This window comes from Microcebus murinus, chromosome 3, assembly GCF_040939455.1.
Source record: "Microcebus murinus isolate Inina chromosome 3, M.murinus_Inina_mat1.0, whole genome shotgun sequence".
In the NCBI taxonomy this organism is placed as follows: domain Eukaryota; kingdom Metazoa; phylum Chordata; class Mammalia; order Primates; family Cheirogaleidae; genus Microcebus; species Microcebus murinus.
Window position 1 is genome coordinate 100249287 of NC_134106.1, and position 19336 is coordinate 100268622.

At 46.3% G+C, this 19336-nt stretch overlaps 1 protein-coding gene across 1 annotated transcript in view; it reads right to left on the reverse strand.

Moving 5' to 3' along the window:
- Positions 1 to 280: 280 nt before the first annotated feature.
- The window catches only part of LGI2 (leucine rich repeat LGI family member 2), a 28189-nt gene continuing 9133 nt past the window's right edge, over positions 281 to 19336 (reverse strand). Inside the window, exons 5-8 of the mRNA XM_012737469.3 lie at positions 16843 to 16914; positions 15979 to 16148; positions 9680 to 9844; positions 281 to 2726 (exon numbers count right to left, since the gene is read on the reverse strand). Of these exons, the coding sequence (XP_012592923.1) occupies positions 1909 to 2726; positions 9680 to 9844; positions 15979 to 16148; positions 16843 to 16914 (1225 nt within the window). The 3' untranslated portion in view covers positions 281 to 1908. The remainder of the gene's footprint in view (positions 2727 to 9679; positions 9845 to 15978; positions 16149 to 16842; positions 16915 to 19336) is intronic.

The following is a 19336-nucleotide window of genomic DNA, read 5'->3' on the forward strand; positions in this document are numbered from 1 at the left end:
TGCTTTAAAAATGAAAACAAACCACTTTTCTCCTGTTTGCTCAGTATTTAGGAGAAGTTTCAAGCAACAACACAAGTATGTGTGGGTGAGTTAGTTCATTAAAATCCCTGGTTTCCTAGGCTGGAAGCCTCAGCCTGCACTCCCGGAATGTTCCCAAAACACCAGTGCATCCTTCTCTGAGTGCTATTTATTGCCTCAGTCTGCATTGCTTAAATCCGGAAACAACCAACACATTCATATTTGTGGCAAAACATCTACCTACTCATGACATGACAAATAATCATTAGAAAATAATAATACAGTACACAGTGTGATTGTGGCACTTTCATGGCTAGAAGTGAAGTTGTAGGGTCAATCTTTCACGGCTGCCCCTAAAAGCATTCACTTCTTATGCTCTGACGAGAACCAGCCACCTGGGCGGAACATCCACTAGGAACCTTCCACTCAACTAGACTCCGTGAGCTCCCCTGTTGTCTGTGGGAAAGGCCCATTTTGAAATAGGCCACCTGGTCCCCACCTGGTTTGGGGGTTCAGCTTGTCTGGCCCCGTATCTGGTCCCTACTGATCAGCCCGAGGTCCCCAGCCTGTACAGGATGACCCCGCTGCCAACTTGTGGCCCCGTGTGGGTGTGGGGGCGCTGGGGGGAGGAGGGCTCCTTTGCTAAAGTGCAGGGAGGAGAAGGAGTGTTACTATCATGAGTATCCGGGTTGCGGTCTGGTGTCTGCAGCACCTGCAGTCGGCTACACTAGCAGCAGAAATAGCAGCAACTCAACAAAACACGACTGTTACGTGATTAGGGAGGTAGGCAGATGGGCAGGTAGGGAAGTTGGTATTCAATCACTTGAAATATTAAGTTGTCCAGAGGGCAAAGACATGCACACATCAAAGAGCCACCTACAGGTTTCAAAGCACATGGAGACCTACAGAAAGTCCCTTTGGCCCCATACAATCTCACTTCAAAAATTGTACCGAATGCTCATCAGATGGAAATACCTGTTTCATCCCTCTACAGGATGGAACAGAAAGCACCATTCAGTCTTTGGCCTGTCTGCTGGTTACCCACAAACTCAAAGGACGGGCTCGGAGAAGCAGATGAGTCCTGAAGAGCATCAGACAAGCCTTATTGCCCCAGCCACCACGAGGGTCAGCTTTGAACCAGAAGAAAGAGGGAAAACTCCCTTTGTCTCACTGCTGAGCCCTCGCCCCATGCTGGGCCTAGACATGTGTCACCAGGGTGTTTTCTTTGTGGCAGAGGAAGCAATGTCAAAACATTAAATTGTTAGCATACCCATGACAAGCATCCATGCGGGCCAACAAAATAGCCAAGGTTCTGCTATTAAGGAGGATTTGCGGGGCTGGGCGTTACTTTCAGGAAACTAGGATGGCTCAAAATAGCACTGCTGAGTGGTATAAGATTTTTAAACTAATCATCAGCAAATCTTTTCAGCTGACTTTGGCTTTAAGCGTTCTTACCAAAAAGACTGCTAAAGTGGAATGAGAAGGGCCCATAGTTTGTTTGGTTGGGTTTTTTATTTCATTATAAGAGCCGTCCCATCTTATCCAATTTTCTCCTTCCTCATTAAAAAGAAAAAAAAAAAAAAAGAGGAAAAGAAAAAGCACATTACTTTTCTAGATGGTAAGAGTAAATGCTATACTCTTTTCTCAGAAATTACAGGCTTTAGGATGTCTTTTTAAATGGTGGAAGGAGCATGTCATGCAGTTAGCCAATAAATGCAATCCCTGATTAAAATGTGAGCTCTAAAAGTTGGAAAACTTCTAACTATTTCCCCAGTGCATTTTTAACCTCAGAGCGCCGCGCCTGGCTTTTATTGATTCGTTTATTTTCCTTCTTGGTCCTCTCTTGTGAGGGCTGATGCTGCCTGCCTTTTAAACTCACCCGCCACACCTTCACAAACTTAGGTCAACGATGATATGCTCAAAAATCTTTGTCTTCCCTTTGAAACTGGACGCAAAAAAGAAATCTCTCCTGTCGGTGGAGACGGCTGTGAAGGAACGGGGCGCCTGCACGTAAATCTCCTTGAACTTTTTGAACAGCTGCTTCTCTTTATCCCACTGGTAAATCTGGGAGAACGTGTAGTCGCTCCCCAGGGCCAGGTAGTGATTATCTTTAAAAGAAAAGGGCTGCAGGGTCATGGCGCCCCGGGACGGAAGGGCCTGGATCTCCACGAACTGCTTACCGTTCCACTTCATGACCCTGGAGTCCCCGATGAAGCGGGTGAGGGAGAGGTAGAGGGCGTTCTGCATCCGGAAGCTCTTCACGGCCAGCACGTCCTCCATGTTGGGGATGTCGCCGTGGGGGACGAACTTCTTAGAGCTTTTGTTCCACTGGAGGATGATGGGCACCTGGGAGCGGCTGGACAGGATTAGATGCGATTTCCCGTCTATATCCACAAACTCTGCATCCGTGTCCCTGAACCACTCGTGCAGGGACTGGTAAGAGTAGAAGCCTTTGCTGTTCCACTTATAAACTGTGGACAGGCCCGCTTTAGAGCTGTCGGCGATGACGAAGAACGTCTCGTCGTCGATCTGGAACAGCTCGATGTCATTGGGCTTGGAAATGCGAGAGACTTCTATGTCCTGGAATTTGACGAACTTGGTCCAGTTCTCGTCGTATTTGTAAATGTGGGAGCCGCCGAAGAGCTGGGCCACCACCACAAAGACCTGGCTGTCGATGAGGATGGCCTTACAGCCCACGATGGACTGACCTGGGCTCCAAAACAAAAAAGAGGGATTAGCGCAGCTACAGTTAAAAACGCACCTTGAGAGTGGAGTCGGCACCCTCGGGCACGGCTGGCCGGGAATGTGAAATGGTGCAGCCACTGCGGGAAACAGTATGGTGGCTCCTTGGAAAATTAAGCGTGGAATTGCCATAGGAACCAGCAATTCCACCTCCTGGTATATACACAAAAGAACTGAAAACAGGGACTCGAAGAGGTATCCATGTACCCGATGCTATGGACTGAATGTCTGTAGCCCCCACATTAATACACTGAAACCTGATCTCCTGTGTGACAGCGTTCGGAGGCGAGGCCCTTGGGAGGAGATTATGTCACGGAGGAACCGGATGAGTGCCCTTATAAGGAGACCCCAGAAAGCTCCCTCTGCCCTCCCACCACATGAGGACACAGCAAAAAGGTGGTTAGCTGCGAAGTGGGCCCTCACCACACAGCAGTCCTTCCCGGCCTCCAATCAAACCATGAGAAGTAGATTTCTGTCGTTTATAAGCCGCCTCGGCCGCAGCATTCATCTCAGCAGCCGGAACCGACTAAGACACCCACTCGCACGGCCTCGTTACCCACGACGGCCAAAAGGCGGAGCAGCCCAAGCTGCAACAGTGGATGAGTAGATAGCGTGGCACATAAATATACACCGGAATATTATTCAGCTCTAGAAAGGAAGGAAACTCTGACATATGCTACAACATGGGTGGACCTTAAGGACACCATGCTAAGTGGAATGTGCCAGTCACAAAAAGACAAATACTATAGGACTCCACCTACATGAGGTACCTAGAGTAGTCAGAGACATAGAGGCAGAAAGTAAAAGGACGGTTGTCAGGGGCCGGGGGAGAGGGCAATGAAGAGCTGGTGTTTAATAAGTGCAGAGTTTCAGTTTTTCAAGATGCAAAGCGTTTTGGAGGTTGGTCGCTGTGTACAACAGTGCGAATGCCCCTAACACTACCAACCAGAACACTAAAAATGGATAAGATGGTACATTTTATGTTATGTATTATATTTCCACAATTAAAAAATTTTTTAAAATCTTTGTAAAATGTGCTTCCATAGAAATGAGTATGTGAGGTCATCAGGGCCTCTGGAGTCCTCCAAGGCGGGCACACGATTCAGGAAGTTCCCTCACACGCCAAATGAGCCAAATGAACTGTCTTCATGCTATTCAAAAAAAGTATGTTAATTAGCTCATTTCGATATTCCGCAATGTATACATATCTCAAAACAATGTTATATACGGTAAGTATATACAGTCTTTATCTGACAATTAAAAAATAGATTTAAAACAGTGTATATCCTTAAAAAAAAAAAGGATTTCCTGACTCTAAATGTCAGAATGAGGCAATTAAATGGGCTTCTTCCCCTGAGGGGTAGGGAAAGCTTAAAAGGTAGGAGTCAGGTCTCACAGGCAAGAGCAAAAAATGTTGAGGACTCTCGAAGACCTTTGGACTCTTCTGATTCCAGAGCCAAAGGAAGCCAAGTGCAGGGAGAACAGAGTGGTGGTAAACCTATGACCTAGCCCAGGTGGCCTGGGGTTCAAACCCAACCCCCACCACGTGAGCTTTCTGACCCTGGGCCGGTTAACTCGGCTCTCTGTGCTCAAGCTCCTCACCCATAAAAGGAGACTGATGATGCTACCAGCACTGACCTTACAGGTGACCAGAAAGACTAAATGAGATCATTCATGGCAAGTGTTTTAAGCACAGAGCACCTGCGTGCAGATGGCTGATGATCAGTGGCTGCCATTACTGGACAATCAACTGTCTTGATAATCAAAAGACCATGCCCCTTAGTACCTGTCCTTAGCAGACCCTGCAGAAATATCTAGAGAAAGAGCAACCGTCTGAATGATCTGGCTCAAGTGTCACAAAACCAGAACTTTGCAGGGACAGGGGACCATTTTACTCTGGCTCACTTCTCCCACCCTGCACCCAGGCCCCGCCCAACCTCCCAATTCCAGAAGACCAACCAGCAAGCAAGGGGCCACCTGCAAGACCACTGACCCTCAATCTAGAACATTCGATTACAAGTTCTTTCTTTCTTTTAATTTTCTAGATAATTTGGACCAAAGTGAATTTAGTTTGTAAATTATGAGGATAATTACCCAACTTCTGTCCTAATGTTTAACTTTGGGGCCACATAGTGGGTGGTTTCCAGAGTAGCATCTACTTTTCTCTTTACTGTTCTGGCCTTCTTGCAAGAACTTGATCCCTTTCCTTTATTTAAAACAAATTATTGCAGTTTTTTCCCCTGAGCATAAAAATGTTCACCAAATGTTAAATGTTCACCAAAGCAAATTTTGAAAATAATAGTAGGTAAAAGTTATAAAGTGTGCGTCATAACAAGGCACTATTCTAAGTACATGTATTTACACACTTAATCCTCATAACATCCATGTGAGGCAGGTACTATTCTTACCATCATCATTCCCATTTTACAAAGGGTGAAACTGAGGAACAGAGAAGTTAAGTAATTTATACAAAGTCACACAGCTAGTATGTGGTAGGGCCTGGGATTTAAATCCAGGCAGTCAGGCTCTAATCTATATTCCTCCTCCAAAGAAAATAAAAATCACTTATACTACAAATGTAAACTAACGCTTAATATCTTGACATATTTTTAAAGTATGTATTAAAAATACATACTATGTATTTTTATTAATGCATACTCTATATATTAATACATATTCTAATATGCTTTTTTTAAAAAAAATTGGGGCTTATCCTATACATGTGCTTTTTCTAACCTACTTTTTTTTCACTTGACTCCTATGTATTAACATTTTCCCATGTTATTGAATCTTTAACCATTTGATTTTTTTATACTACACACTATTCCAAGCACGGATGTAATATTTTATTTAACTAGTCCCCTACTGTTGGACATTGCAGTTATTTCTTGTTTTTCCTTATTGCTAAATAACATAGCTTTCTTTAAAATGTTGTTAAATAACATGTTTTAATACCATCTGCCAGTGTTCTCCAATATAAGAATTGTTGGAGCAAATGTGCACAGTTTCAAGGCTTTTGGGTTTTACCTGCCAAAATACTCTTCAAAAGCTGCACGGATATCCACCCTGCCAGTACTGAGAGCACACACTCCTCATCCCCTTCCTGAGCCGCCTGGCTACAGAGGCCAGGGCCACCCAGAGGCTTCCTAGAGGTCTGCCCGCTGCAGCCAAAGGACAACATCAGACAGAAGGAATTCCTTTCTTGGGGATGCTCTGTAACACTCCTCTCTGGGTAAACACTGTTAGCCTATGGAGTTGTTGGTAGCAGAGAGATCACTCTGCGTGTGCGTGTGTGTGTGTGTGTGTGTGTGTGTGTGTGTGTGTGAATGTAGGAGGAGAGATTACAGACTGGAACATGCCTAGCATGCAGAAATCAAAATGCAAACAAAATAAACCAAACATAGGGAGCTGAGAAGAGATGGAGAGAGAACGGGGAGAAGGAGTGAACCTTAGGGCGAACGTGACCATGGGTTTCTCTCTCTCCCTTTTGGGGACAGCTGGAGCTGCCGCTTTTGCACCACGGTTACCAGGGCTGCAAAGGAGGGTGTATATGGATTGAGAAAATCCTGCCCCACTCTTGCCAACTCTGGGATCGCCCCGTGGCCAAACAAGATGACATATGAGGCAGGTATGGCCCCAGGAGAGGAGAACGGTCCATGTTTACCTGGTTCTTGTCCAGGGCAAGTGGTTCCAAGGGCTGTGCCCTTGCTTATCCACATGTGCTTTCCTTCATGCCGGGCTCAATGCCAGCTACAAGACACAGCCACGCTCCTCCTTCACCGGGCGGCCCACCTTCCTTCCGTAGCCACCCCTTCTCCTGCCTCCCCCAGGCCAGTCTGCTCCCTGTGTTCACTGTTATGCGGGTTATGGAGAGATTTTAATGGAAGTCAAAAAGTTAAGGTTGGTGGGGGAAGAAGGGGGGGGCACTCTGTTTCATCCCCAGGTGACAAAGCTAACAACTGGTGAGGCGGGACTGCCCGCCAGGCGCGGTGCTGTTACACACACGTTTCCCCCATTAAATCCTTACCATGTTCCCCTGAGTCCAATACCATGCTGATCCCATTTCACAGATGAAATGGACATTCCTAAAACCCCCATCTCATAGATGAAAGGGGCTCATGCAATGAAACAACTTGGCCAAGGTCACCAGCTAGTAAAAGCTGGAGCCAGGATGATCAAAACCCCGTGTGATGTCGGAGCTTGTAAGTTTAACTACCGCACTGCCGGAGCTCATTTCTTGGGCTTGGCTGCGAGAAGAGGAGCCAAGCGAGCTTCATGCCCAGACCTCAGAGGATTCAGACTTGGAGACTAACAAGGTCCAGCCAGCTCTGGCCCTGGCCACATGCAGTCTGATCTCACTGACCACTTCCTTCCCACCACCTCTGCAGCCCACACTGGGTCCAGGCCATGATCGCTTGCCTGGATTCTGCACTCTTGCAATAGTCTCTTTGCTGGCGGCTCTGTTCCCTCCTTTCTACTCACACCCACAACCACAAAGCCTACTCTCCACCCAGTAGCTGGACACAACCCAGCCCTCTGTGCCAGGCCCCTGCTGCCTCCTTGTAGCCCTATCGGCCTCTGCACAGGACCTTCCATGGCTTTGCAGAGCACTCGGAGTAAGAGCCCAAGTCCTTCCCAGGCCCTGCAAGGCCCCCACGATCAGCCCTCCTGACTTCTGACTCATCAACTGCAGCTGCCCTGGCTCATGTGGCTTGTGCCAAACTAGCCCCCAGATGTTCCTCAAACAGGGAAGACCCCTCCCGCCTCTCCACCTGCGCACCTGCTGCCTGGTGTGCCTCCCTCCAGCTCTCCACGGGGACCAGGCCCTCCTGCCCCGCGGGTCTTGTGCAAGTAGCACCTCCCTGATGAGGCCTTTCCTGGACAGTCTCCCCAGAATTTCAATCCTCTCATGCCAAGGGCTCCAAACCTTCCTTCCTCGAATCATTTCCCCTCCTTAACACGCTGTTGTCTCATGTGCTTTTATAGACTGTGATCACTTGTCTTTGTTATTCTCCCTCTCTCCCCCACCAGAATGTAAGCTCCGTGAGGACAGAGGTTTTTATTTGGTTTGCTGACTGTCACGTCCCCAGCACCTAGAATGTGCCCAGCTCAGAGCAAGTCCTCAAGAAATCTTTGTGAATGAATGAATGAATGAGTGAATGAATGAATCTGGGGATGCCACTAGCTACAGTATGGCAGAGGGCAGGTGGAGGGCAGTGCTGTCCTACCAGGGCCAACCTGGGAGAGCCAAGGGGTGGCTGCGAGAGAGCCCAGGCTCTGCCCCCAGTAAACACGGGGTGAGGGGACACACCTGAGCCCTGACCTTGTTGCTTGCAAGGTTGTGAGAAGGACGCGGGCGTCAAGAAGGGCTTGCTCTGTTCCCGGCACTCTGCGACTCCTCACAGCATCTGCACGAGGCACATCTACTCCCATTTTACAGATGAGGAAACCCAGCCCCAGAGGGCCGGGGACTTCCTAGTCCACGGCAGGGTCAGCAGTACAATCCGTGCCCATCGATGTTCAGAACCTGAGCTCTCCACAGTACGTAAGTCACCTCTCGCACGAGGAGCACTTCTGCCCTCTGCCTACGGGCAGGCGACGCACAGGCAGTGCGCAAGGGGCTGCTGTGAGTTCCCAACGGGATAAACCAGGGCCTGGCACCTCGCAGGCCCACAGGACTCCTCACACAAGGGCCACGCGCCACTCTGCTCGCACCTCCTGGCCTGGGCAGGGAGGGAGCAGCTCGTCCGTCCCTCCCCTGCCTTCTAAGTCAGGAAAAAGAGAGAAGCAAAAAAAAAAAAAACCAAAAAGACACTTGCACGTGGAGACCCTCTCGCATCTCCCTTTTTCTCTGCTTCCCCGCAGGGTCCCCTGCTCTGCTCCGTGCTGAGGCTGCACTTCCGGGAGGGCTGCTCTCGGGCAGGTGAGCTCAGCACCGGGAGGCCAGATGGGCCGAGGGCAGCTGGCTCACCTGAAACGGCATCTTTGGAGCATCTGGACGCGCAGCTCGCACTGTGAGATTAGGCCCATTAGCAGCTCTTCCCCCCGAGGGGCGCGGTGACACTTGCCCTGCCTCCCTCTGCCCCTGCACCTGCCGCACGCCACTTTGTGCCTGGGACGCTCCTAGGAGATTCTGCCTGGATGTGCCTCTCGCTGCAACAGTAAAACGCTGCTCTGACGTCACATCAGGAAACTCTAAAGGAAACCCTCTTCCAGGGTGGTAATTAGACTTCTGTGGCAGTTTACAAAGCTAGTATCATTATCAGATTGCACTTTGATAAAGGAGACGTCTTTGAAAGATTATTTTGATTTTATCCACTTATCTAAGCAGCAAGTAGACAGTCCATTTTTAGTAGCACTCAGGCATCGAGATCCCACGATGCAGCGTTAACTAAATCCTACTCCAAATGCCTGAATTTAAGGGTCTATTTGTTCTTATTTTGTATGTACTTATTGAAAGAAAGCAGTGATCACTAGGACCTGGCAAGGGGGCACTAGGAACACGCTACAGTGTGTGTGTGTGTGTGTGTGTGTGTGTAACAATCAGCTTAACAAGAGCCAAAGCATTACTTAGCGGTTACAAATCTGGTGTGGTCTTAGGACAGGGCTGAGCAGCCCAGGAGGGTGACTTCTCACCGCTCCTAGAAAATGCTCCCACCGCATGACACCATCATCCTCTCCCTTTCCAAAAGGCTCACCAACAATAAACAGCAGGATCACCCGAGCTGTCGGCTCTCACTAATAAACGATCATTCCAAGAAAAACATGGGGGAGGCCTTGAGGGTGGGCTAGGGCGCGTTTCCAACCCTGATGGAGTTAGAGAACGCGGCCCTCCACCCGCGGCAGAGAGTGCTCCCTCTCACAGGCGCTCAGCAATGCTGAAGCGACGTCAGTACCTCTGGTCAAAGCCACAACACACCTGTGATGTTGTCGTAGCTCCGGAAGTTCATTTCGATGTGGTCCCACTCGAGCACCATGCAGTTCTCCATGCTGGGCTGGGCGATGGCCACGTACACGTCGTTCTTGGAGTTGAACGTGTCCACCGAAACCGACTGGTAGGGCAACGTCTGATGAACGACAAAATCTAGGAACGGGCGTTTAAAAAGAACCATGTTCATGAAATCTCTTGTGTGAATTATCAGCCGCCATCACCTTCCTATCCTTCCTAACATCCATCAGTTCTGAAAAGGGCGGGAGATGGGGAGGAGGACGGGAGAGAGGCGACACAAACATCGCAGCGTGTGGGTGGCTCTCGGAACAGCCCCCCGAGGAAAGAATCCTGGAGAGTTTCGTTTGGCGTGGTGCTTCACAGACTTCCCTGGCGCTTCTGCCCCGGCATTCTCAGCCCCAGCTCAGCACTACTCCTTTCCGGACACAACGCCGCTGCAGGTTCAAAACTAACATGACACTCCGAGAAGGGCACGCTGAACATTTGGAAACAAAGCCAAACCCTCTGCTATGGTCCAGAGGTTTATAAGCCCACAGCTGTGGGGAGGGGAGGGGGTAGTTAACCTGCGTCTGCTTCCCGGTTACTGGGCTTGGAGCAGTGGTTAAGTGACAGCTGTGCCTTGGGTCGGGGTGGCGTTCTCAGCTCCACAAGCAGTTACCGGAGGTCCACTGGGTTCTGAGCAGCATGGAGCCCCTCCTATCTGAGCACGCTGTCTACTCCTACATTTAGTGGTAAGTCAACGCTTCTCATGCCTACTGCTGCCCTGAGCGACTCCTCACTCCCAGCACTAAGTCTTGGCAGGGAACAGACAATTACCGAGGAACAGAGTGAGCACGCCCTTGGAAACAAGGATAGATGGCATGTTGAGAAACTAGCGGGGAAAAGAGTCTCTAAAAACAGTGTATACCCGCTAATCAGGTTTAAGGAATAAAGTTTAAGTTATTTCTTTGGCCAGAAATGCTTCGACGTGCACAGCTTCTTGGTAGGGTAAATGCACTCAGGGTAAAACGTGGGGTGGACGCCTGGCTAAGGAAGTCGTTCTTCTGAGGAAATCCTGGCTTTGCTCCACTCAATCCTTATCTGTCCCTACCCAGGTCTCCTCTGAAAGCCTTCCCTGACCAGCCTAATCCACAGGACTCTTCCCAATTCACTGGGCTTCTAACTAGGCATTGTTTAAACATTATTATTCATTATTATTCTGTGACTCCAAACAACAACATCAGGGTCTGATTTGGAGATGTGGGAGGGGATCTTAGAGACTTGGGCCATTTTACAGAGCCCAGAGAGGGTGAGCGTCTAGCCATGGCCACACAGCCAGCATGGTGTCTCCTGGACCAAGGGCTCCCTGAGATGAGGGCTGGTTCCTATGCTTCTCTGAGCCTCCCACAGCTGGAGCCCATGACAGCCACTCAGGAAGTGGGGCAGGGATGTGAAGAGCAGGTCCCCAGTCACAGGGCTGGAGGAGCAGCGTGAGGCCCAGGAGTGAACACTGTGCCTGAAGACACACTACCTAAGGCCACTTCCTGCACTCACGACCCAGGGCTGGTCACCTCTCCCCTCAAGGCTCAGTTTGCCTATGCACGTATGGGGACAATGACACCTCCCAAGCTTGATGGCAGGGACGGATCAGGCAAAACTGGTGGAAATGCCCATCTCAGGGGTTGGCACATTGATAAATACGGAATCGAGGTCTAAGAAAGGACGACGGTCCACCTCCTCTGTCCTAGCCAGTGCTGGGCTTGTCTTTTGAAGGAGTGTCGACTTGAACAGCATCTAAGATAAGATGCTGGAGCTGAGGTGCCACCTTCTTGCTAAATGACCTTGGGAAAACCACTTACCTCTCTCTGCCTTGGTTTCCACATCACGTGTTATGACTCATACTCACTTAGCCCGGTACAAAGTGAGTGCGCAACACACGTTAACTTTTGGAGGTGCCCCTCCCTGAATTCTGGGTGCACAGTAGGTGCTTAATAAATGCTTGTTGGCTTAAGAGTATGGGTGGGTTGGCCTCTGCAGCCCGACAGGCAGGAGGTGACTGAGGGCAGCGTGTGCACAGGTGGCCCCAGTGGACAGGGGCGCTCCAGGGAGAAAGCAGGGGCTGGGAGCCAAGAGGGGCTTTGGAGCCCCACCACGCCGCGTTTAGCTACGTGACCCGGGGCAAGGAAATTGGGCATCGGGTTCTTCATCAGTAAAATGAGGGTGACGTCTCTTTCGTGGGTTGCTGCAGGGACTAAATGCGCGTGTAAGTACCCGGAGCAGCGCCTGGTCTACGGCGCTCACTCACCGGTCTGCACCTGCGACAATGATGGCGGTAAGTTGCCTGCTGGAAGACTCAGGGAAGAGTCGCAATGGCTCCTAGACCCGCCCCTTGGCCCTCCCTCCCAAAATAGCAGTGCCACTCAGTGAAAGATGAAAAACAGAAAAGAGCAGACCCCTTGCTCATTGCCGCCGCAGGCACTGGCAGAGCCGGCGGAGAAGCCAGAGAGCGCGTGTCAACGCAGGAGGCTTTGCCACACACGACGGGCGGGGAAAGGAGAAACGGAGCACTGCAGAACACAGCTCTCCCTGCGTCCTGTCATATCCCCAGAAAAGGCAGCACGCGACGACTGCTGCCGTCTTTTAAATACAACCGAGACGGCCACAGACTCCTCTCCCGCGTCTCCGGCTGCAGCTGACTAAGCCAAGTCTGCCAAAGGCTCCGAATACTCCCGCGACGCCCGTAACCCACTCGTGTCCTCAGAAACATGGGCGTTCCCGTACAAAGGCCGGCCGTTTAAAGAGCAGACCAGAAAGTTTCCATCTTTACCGAAGACTCCCAGGATGGAAAAGGGCTGCTGGAATAGAGAGCGCTTTACAAATCTAGCCTCTAGTGGTCCTATATTTGTTTTCCCCAAAGGGTGGTTTTCTGATAATTTCTACTATGTACTATCAGACATAACACAGATTATGAAATAATTTGAATTACAAATCTAATTCTTAATAGGAGACCCCCACCCCACCCACCTCCCACCCTCCAAATAAAGGAGGAGGAGGAAGAGGAAGAGAAGAAAAAGAAGAAACGAGTGAAAAGAAAGTGATTGATGGACAGGTGTTTGTGGGTATCGGAGGAGAGGACTGCAGGAATCTCAATATCCTCTCCCTTCCCCAACTTAATTCACCTCTCACAAATGGCAAAAGCACATTCATTGTGGAAATATCTCGAAAATACACATATTGATATGACATCAATTTACTAGTGTTAAAATATTAAGGGCACTCTGCAAAAAGAGCTGCCACTTCCATTCACACTGGATTAAGTTCATGATGTCAGTGGGACTCCTACAATTTAGGCTTTTCTCCCACTGGAATCAACAGATTTTTACATAGCTATTTATAGCACTTGCAGAAAATAAATTATACATGATGCCGATCCTACTGGGAGAGAAACTGCACATTAATGCATTATTTCTCTTTGCATTTTCATCAGTCCTGAAACAGGGAAGCTAACAGGACAATTAGGATGCAAAATTCGCTCCCTCTAAGGAATTTAGTGAATTATCCACCTAACACAGGGAATCATTGGTAGGTAACAGGGATTTTTGGGGTGGCTATAAATAGACCCAAAGGGGAGGGTTCTGGAAGGACTGTGATTAATCTAAAGAGCTGGAACAGCCCAAGGTGGCTTTGTGGTATTAATTACTCCCCTTGGCTGAGGAACAGAATGGTAACAGTACCTTCCTTTCTCTGGGAAAAACAGGGTGAGACATCTACCTGAAAAAACTTACTCCTTTCCTGAAAATCTGAGCTAAAAGGAAAACAATGTACTCGGAAAATGTGCTTCTTTCCAAATCCTTAGTACTAAGATAAGATAACCCTACTATGAACTCTCAGACTTGGCTTTTCATTTTCCATCCACCCTGACTCATTTCCTTTGCAGCCTTTAACAAACCACCAGAGGCCAAAGCATGATCCGAGCAGAAGACAGGAATCCAAACACTCACAACTTACTGACCCAGTTCTTACATGAAGCGACTGTGTTTGGGGGCGGGTCACCAGTTTGCTGCACTATTTTTTTTTCCCTGATGGAAGAAACTGTGAGCAAGAGCTAATTTGTTCATGAGTCTGAAAAGGATAAAATCACAGTAAAGAAAGAATCGCCATCTCCCTGTTACCAGAAATCCTTCTGCTGACTTGCTAAAGCTTAGTAGAAAGCTTAGTAGTGATGACAAATACACACAAGACAGAGACGGCCCTAAAATGTGTTAGGAGGCTCATGCTGGCCCTTGGGTTTGGACCTGGTTACCTCGGTTCCAAGCCACCTCCATTCCAGTACAGTAACGTAACAATTCTCAGAGCCCAGATCTTTTATTATTATTATTATTATTAAAAGAGATGGAGTCTCCCTCTGTCACCAGGTTGGAATGCAGTGGCATAATCACAGCTCACTGCAGCCTCAAACTCTTGGACTCAAGCAACTGGATCATCTTTATAACCATCCACAAGGCCCCTGAGTTCAGAAAACATGTTTTTTTCCAGCCAGGGGTGGTGGCTCATGCCTGTAATCCTAGCACTCTGGGAGGCTAAGGTGGAAGGATCACTTGAGTTCAGGAGTTCAAGATCAGCCTGAGCCAGAGAGACCCTGTCTCTACTAAAAACAGAAAAAATTAGCCAGGCATCGTGGCATGCACCTGTAGTCCCAGCTACTCAGGAGGCTGAGGCAGGAGGATCACTTGAGCCCAGGAGTTTGGGGTTGCAGTGAGCTATAATGACACCACTGCACTCTACCCAGGGTGACAGAGTGAGACTCTGTCTCAAAAAAAATAGAAAGAAAACATGTTTTCTCATATAAATTATTCCCTCTTCCCAAGGCCCTTTGTAGCCCATGTCATTCCCCTCAAAGACTGGCAAAGTTTTCACACACTATGGCCAGGTGTGAATAGGACGATGGAAAAGCTGCCAACGTTACCTAGGGGCTTGAAGAACTTTCCAGAAAAATTGGGAAAAGGGCAGAAAGGAGTCCTTTGGTTTAGCATTTAATACCAAATGGTCTTCAATGCCGCCTTTTGGTACACATGTCATTGACTATGACCTCTGATTTATTACACTGGCCCTAGAATGCAATAAATAACCTTTTAGTGGCCTCTGCTGACTACAGGGCACCTGCCAATTACACAGCTGAATAAGCTCCTACCCAGTGACGAAAGACAAGGGCATTTCCATGAGATTTCAGGTTTTCCATCAGAAAAGAACAGAATGTGTAGGGTCCCTTGTTTACAAACAAAGATATCTAGCCATCATTTTTACTTTGTGGGTTTGGGGAAGGAAGGGTGTAGCAGGGATTGGCCTGAATGTGATATTTTATTTTTAGAGTTTTGATGTCTTTTGAGTTTCTGTGACTATTTTCTGAGTTCTCATTCCTGCTGCTTCTCCTGACATGACTTGAGGCTTTGTAGATATCAACTCTCAAGCGAAATGTTTATTTTTAAAAAGATGGTAAGCAGGTTTCATACTGCGGATTGATCCTCTCTCCTTTAAAATCTCGCTCTAGAAGCTAGGGAAGCTCCGCCTAAGCTTTTCATATGGAGATACTCACCTGCTCTCTATAGGGTGCGAGAATGGAGGCAGTTAGGATTTTAATTTTATCTTCTAACCTGAAAAAATGTATAAACTGAACCTTGAGGCAGAGCCTGGAAAATAAAATCAAACTTTCTTAACATTTTCCCCTCAGTGTGAGTTTTTGCTTTTGACAATTAGTTGTTGACTTAGATTTTCTACTTTGCCATTGGTTACAATTTACACAGTTACCTCTTTTTACATGGAACTATGAAACTAATCTGTAGATTTAGAAGTATGGTATTTATTCATTAAATTTTCAATAAACATCACCTTACTTAAGCAAGAGAACAGTGACAATGGAGTGACTTAGGCCTCTGTGTGCTGCCTTTCCATGCAACTCAGACTGATCTTAAAAATGTTCTCATGCCAAACTCACAAGTTCATATTTTGACCTTAAAAAAATGGGGGGAGGGGTGGGAGACCTTAGAGAAATTTGAATTTTGTAAAGAATCAAAATTAAAGCCAGTGCAGTTAATAAAATTCCTTCCAAACTGTTGAGATATCTTACTTATCACATCAATTAATTCATTTCTTTTAAAATGCTTAAACTTCCTCTAAAATTATTTTGATGAAAACTTCCACATTCACTTTTCCCCACTCCTTGTAGACGGTCTAAAAGAAAAACAAAAGGATTATTCTAAATATCTGTCTTTGATGCTATAGGTTCTGAATACCTGTAGTTGTGCATTCATAGTCAAAGCTGGTCACATCATTTAGCTTCTTTTCCTGATATTCTGGTGGACCAATACACAGCACATCGGAAACAGTGGAATTTGTCATCTTCAACCACAGGTACAGCCACTTGGCTTTGCAGTCACACTCAAATTTATTACCCCTTAAATCTCTAAAAATAAAAACAAAACACATACACAGAGAAACAGACACATCAGACATGTTTTGGTAGTAATATGAAACTATGGAATTATTAATATCCCGATATATTTAAAACCCCCTAAAATGGAATTTTTAAAAAGTTTGTGTTTAATGCATCTTATTTCTTACACTCATCATTGACTTTATTTAATGTTCCTCAGTGTCCATGATTTTAACTGTATAACATACAGAGAGCTCTCCGAGAGGAACTTTCACCATCTCTCCAAACCTTCTTGAAGCTGTCACCATGCCACGCTGGAAACCGGGGAGGGATGGCAGAATATCCCCCAATTCAGGTTCACATAAACAAAAATAGGACGTTGTAGGAAGATAGTTTTCGCACACACAGTGTAAGCTTTAAGATCTTGTTAAACTATGCCCAGTAAGAAGTGACAAACACTAGAAGCTAAAGCAGGTGGATACACTATCTCAGGAAAGGGAACCTCCCATTCAGCAAAAGTCATTTACCATATTTATACACTAAGTACATAAAATAGCAACATCCAGCACAATACGAACCACCCCCCATTTCCCAGGATGCACTACTTTGTTATAGATTTTTAGCTACAGCATAAAAGAAATGCAGTGAATGGGTGAGGGGATTAAAAGACATGATTAACTGGGGAACAATGACAAGCACATGTAAACTTAATTTCATTACTTACAGTTCAATCAGAGAGTCTAAGTCACTGAAGACATCCCTTGGTAGTGCTTTTATGTGGTTATTGGCCAAAGAACTAGAACCAAGAAAGTCACATTTTAACGTGGTTATTATCTCATGCCCTGTCACACTCAAGTCCCTTTAAATAAAGCTAATGACTTAAAACAGAGCTTTGGTCATCAATACTGAGATTAAAAAATGAGTTCGGTTATACATAGATAACATTAGAGATGATGGATTATAACGTAAGTTTTCTTGGTTTTGTTTTTAAAACAAGCATTTTTTAAGCTCTTTATGTACATTCATTAAACCCCAGCTGGCTTTCCGTGTTTCTTGGGATAAAAGCCAAAGCCCCTCCATTGGCTAGTTACTTCCACTGCTGCTTACCTGTGGGACCACATCTCCGACCGCTCGGATCCAGCCACACTGGCCCCCTTGCTATTCCTCAGACAGGTGAGGCATGCTCCCAGCGCAAGGCTCTGAACCTGTTCATCTGCCTGGAATGTTCTTCTCCCACATACCCACCCGGTGCTCCACTGCCTCCTCAATTATCACCACCTTTTCTGGCCTCTGCACATCTCTTTCCCCCACTCTGTTGATCACCATAGCGTGACCATCATTTGGCACACTGCCTATCTTAATTACCTATTTGCTTATTGGGTGTGTATCCTTCCTATACATAAGCCACTTGAGGACAGAGATTATTGTCTGTCCACTGCAGTATCCCCAGTGCCTAAAACAGTGCCTGGCATTCAGTAGGTACTCAATATGTCTCTGTCGAATGATGAATTAACAAAATTATCACCAAAGCGAGAGTGATAAAAGAAGATGCACAGTCTTGTCCCAAGAACTTTCCCAACGGTGCATCTGAGTGAGTTCTGTTTCTTGTGACTCTAAGAAAGGACTCAGCAAATACTCTATTACCTAAAGACACTCAGCTCTAACCCTTATGGTTCATACAATAAAGTCTCAATGAATCAGAATGTTTAGGGAATGATTGATTATGATCAATTTCATTTTCTCATTAACAAAGGTTGACCAGAAACCATTTTGCATTTTTGCTCTTAGGTTGAAGATCCTTCTAAGATATCCTAGTCCACTCCCCACCTCCAGAAAAGCAACTAGAATGAACAGCATCAACTCTGTCTCTGATGATTCAGGATTTTGCAGTGCCCCGTCATCATCCTGCTGAAGATGAATGTCCGTGGTGCAGGGCTGTTGGTGTAGACAGATGCTGGGTGTTGAAACGCTGTACTCTGAGTTTATGATTTCCCCAGGCACAGCACTCTAAAGTGAGTCAGCTACGAAACTGATACCTACTTTTGCTTTCTTTTACACATATGAATGCAAACAGCAAAACATATAAATGATAAACATGTAAGCAATTCAGCATCAACTTCCTTCAAATATATGTGAAATTAATTTTTTGTAGCATCATAATTACCTATCCTAGAAAGATGAATTAGAGAAATGAGTGTTCCTTCTTAGAGTCAGTTAGCTGGTGATCTATTAAGCTTTGAGCCCAAACATGCTTGCTTCAAGATACAACTGCATATGAGGAGACTCACGGTTTCCGAATTATGCCACTTACCGTCTATATAGCCACAAATGGATTAAAATACAATTTCATGTACTATTTTATCTTTCATTTCTAAATGATTTATTTGTACATTTTTAAAGGTATTGAAAATGGGCTGAATGTGTAATCGGACTAAAGATACTCTGGAAGTAGCTTTTTAAAATTTAAGAAAGGGGGCACTTGTTTTTATTCTAGTTGATGGTCTTTTTCAGGAAAGTAAAGTACAAAAGTGTTTTAGCTAATTAGATGTAAGTTATTTAGCTAGAAAATTAAAAGTTATTGTATTGAAGTAATAAGAATAGACGGAATGACCAGTGCCAAAAAAAGCAGAGTGTTTAGCAATCATTCCAAGTGTTCAATTTAGATTTCAGAAAGCAGAATTATTTAGATGGGTTATCCACCCCACTCACAGTAAGTGCTTAACATTTCCCTTTCCACTTCATTTTGTCTGCAAATTCATGGCATTTACTTCATTTCTGAAACTATTTAATAGCTCCCTGTCCCTTGGGCTTTGCAGGACTGCTGGAAACAAATGTTCTAGATTTTAGTTACAGATTGGCAATGCTTTGAAACCTGATCTAGGTTTCCTCACATACGAATGTGAGTCTGTAGGTGTTGGAAAAGTTCATAAAAGATAAAAATCGATACTTAATTTAAACAAGCACATTCTGGATAGAGACTTTCTGAAGCACAGGAGTGAACTTTAGAGTTGATCTCTTCTCTTTGCTTAGAGGTTGCAAAAAATGTAAGGAGGAGGATGGGTTCGTTCTTTAAACAATGTATTAAATGCTTAAATGACTAAATACATCCCCAGCCTAGAGAAGTCAATTTTATTTTTTTTTATTTTTATTTTTATTATTTTCTTTTTGAGATAGGTTGCCCAGGCTAGAGTGTGGTGGCACGATCACAGCTCACTGCA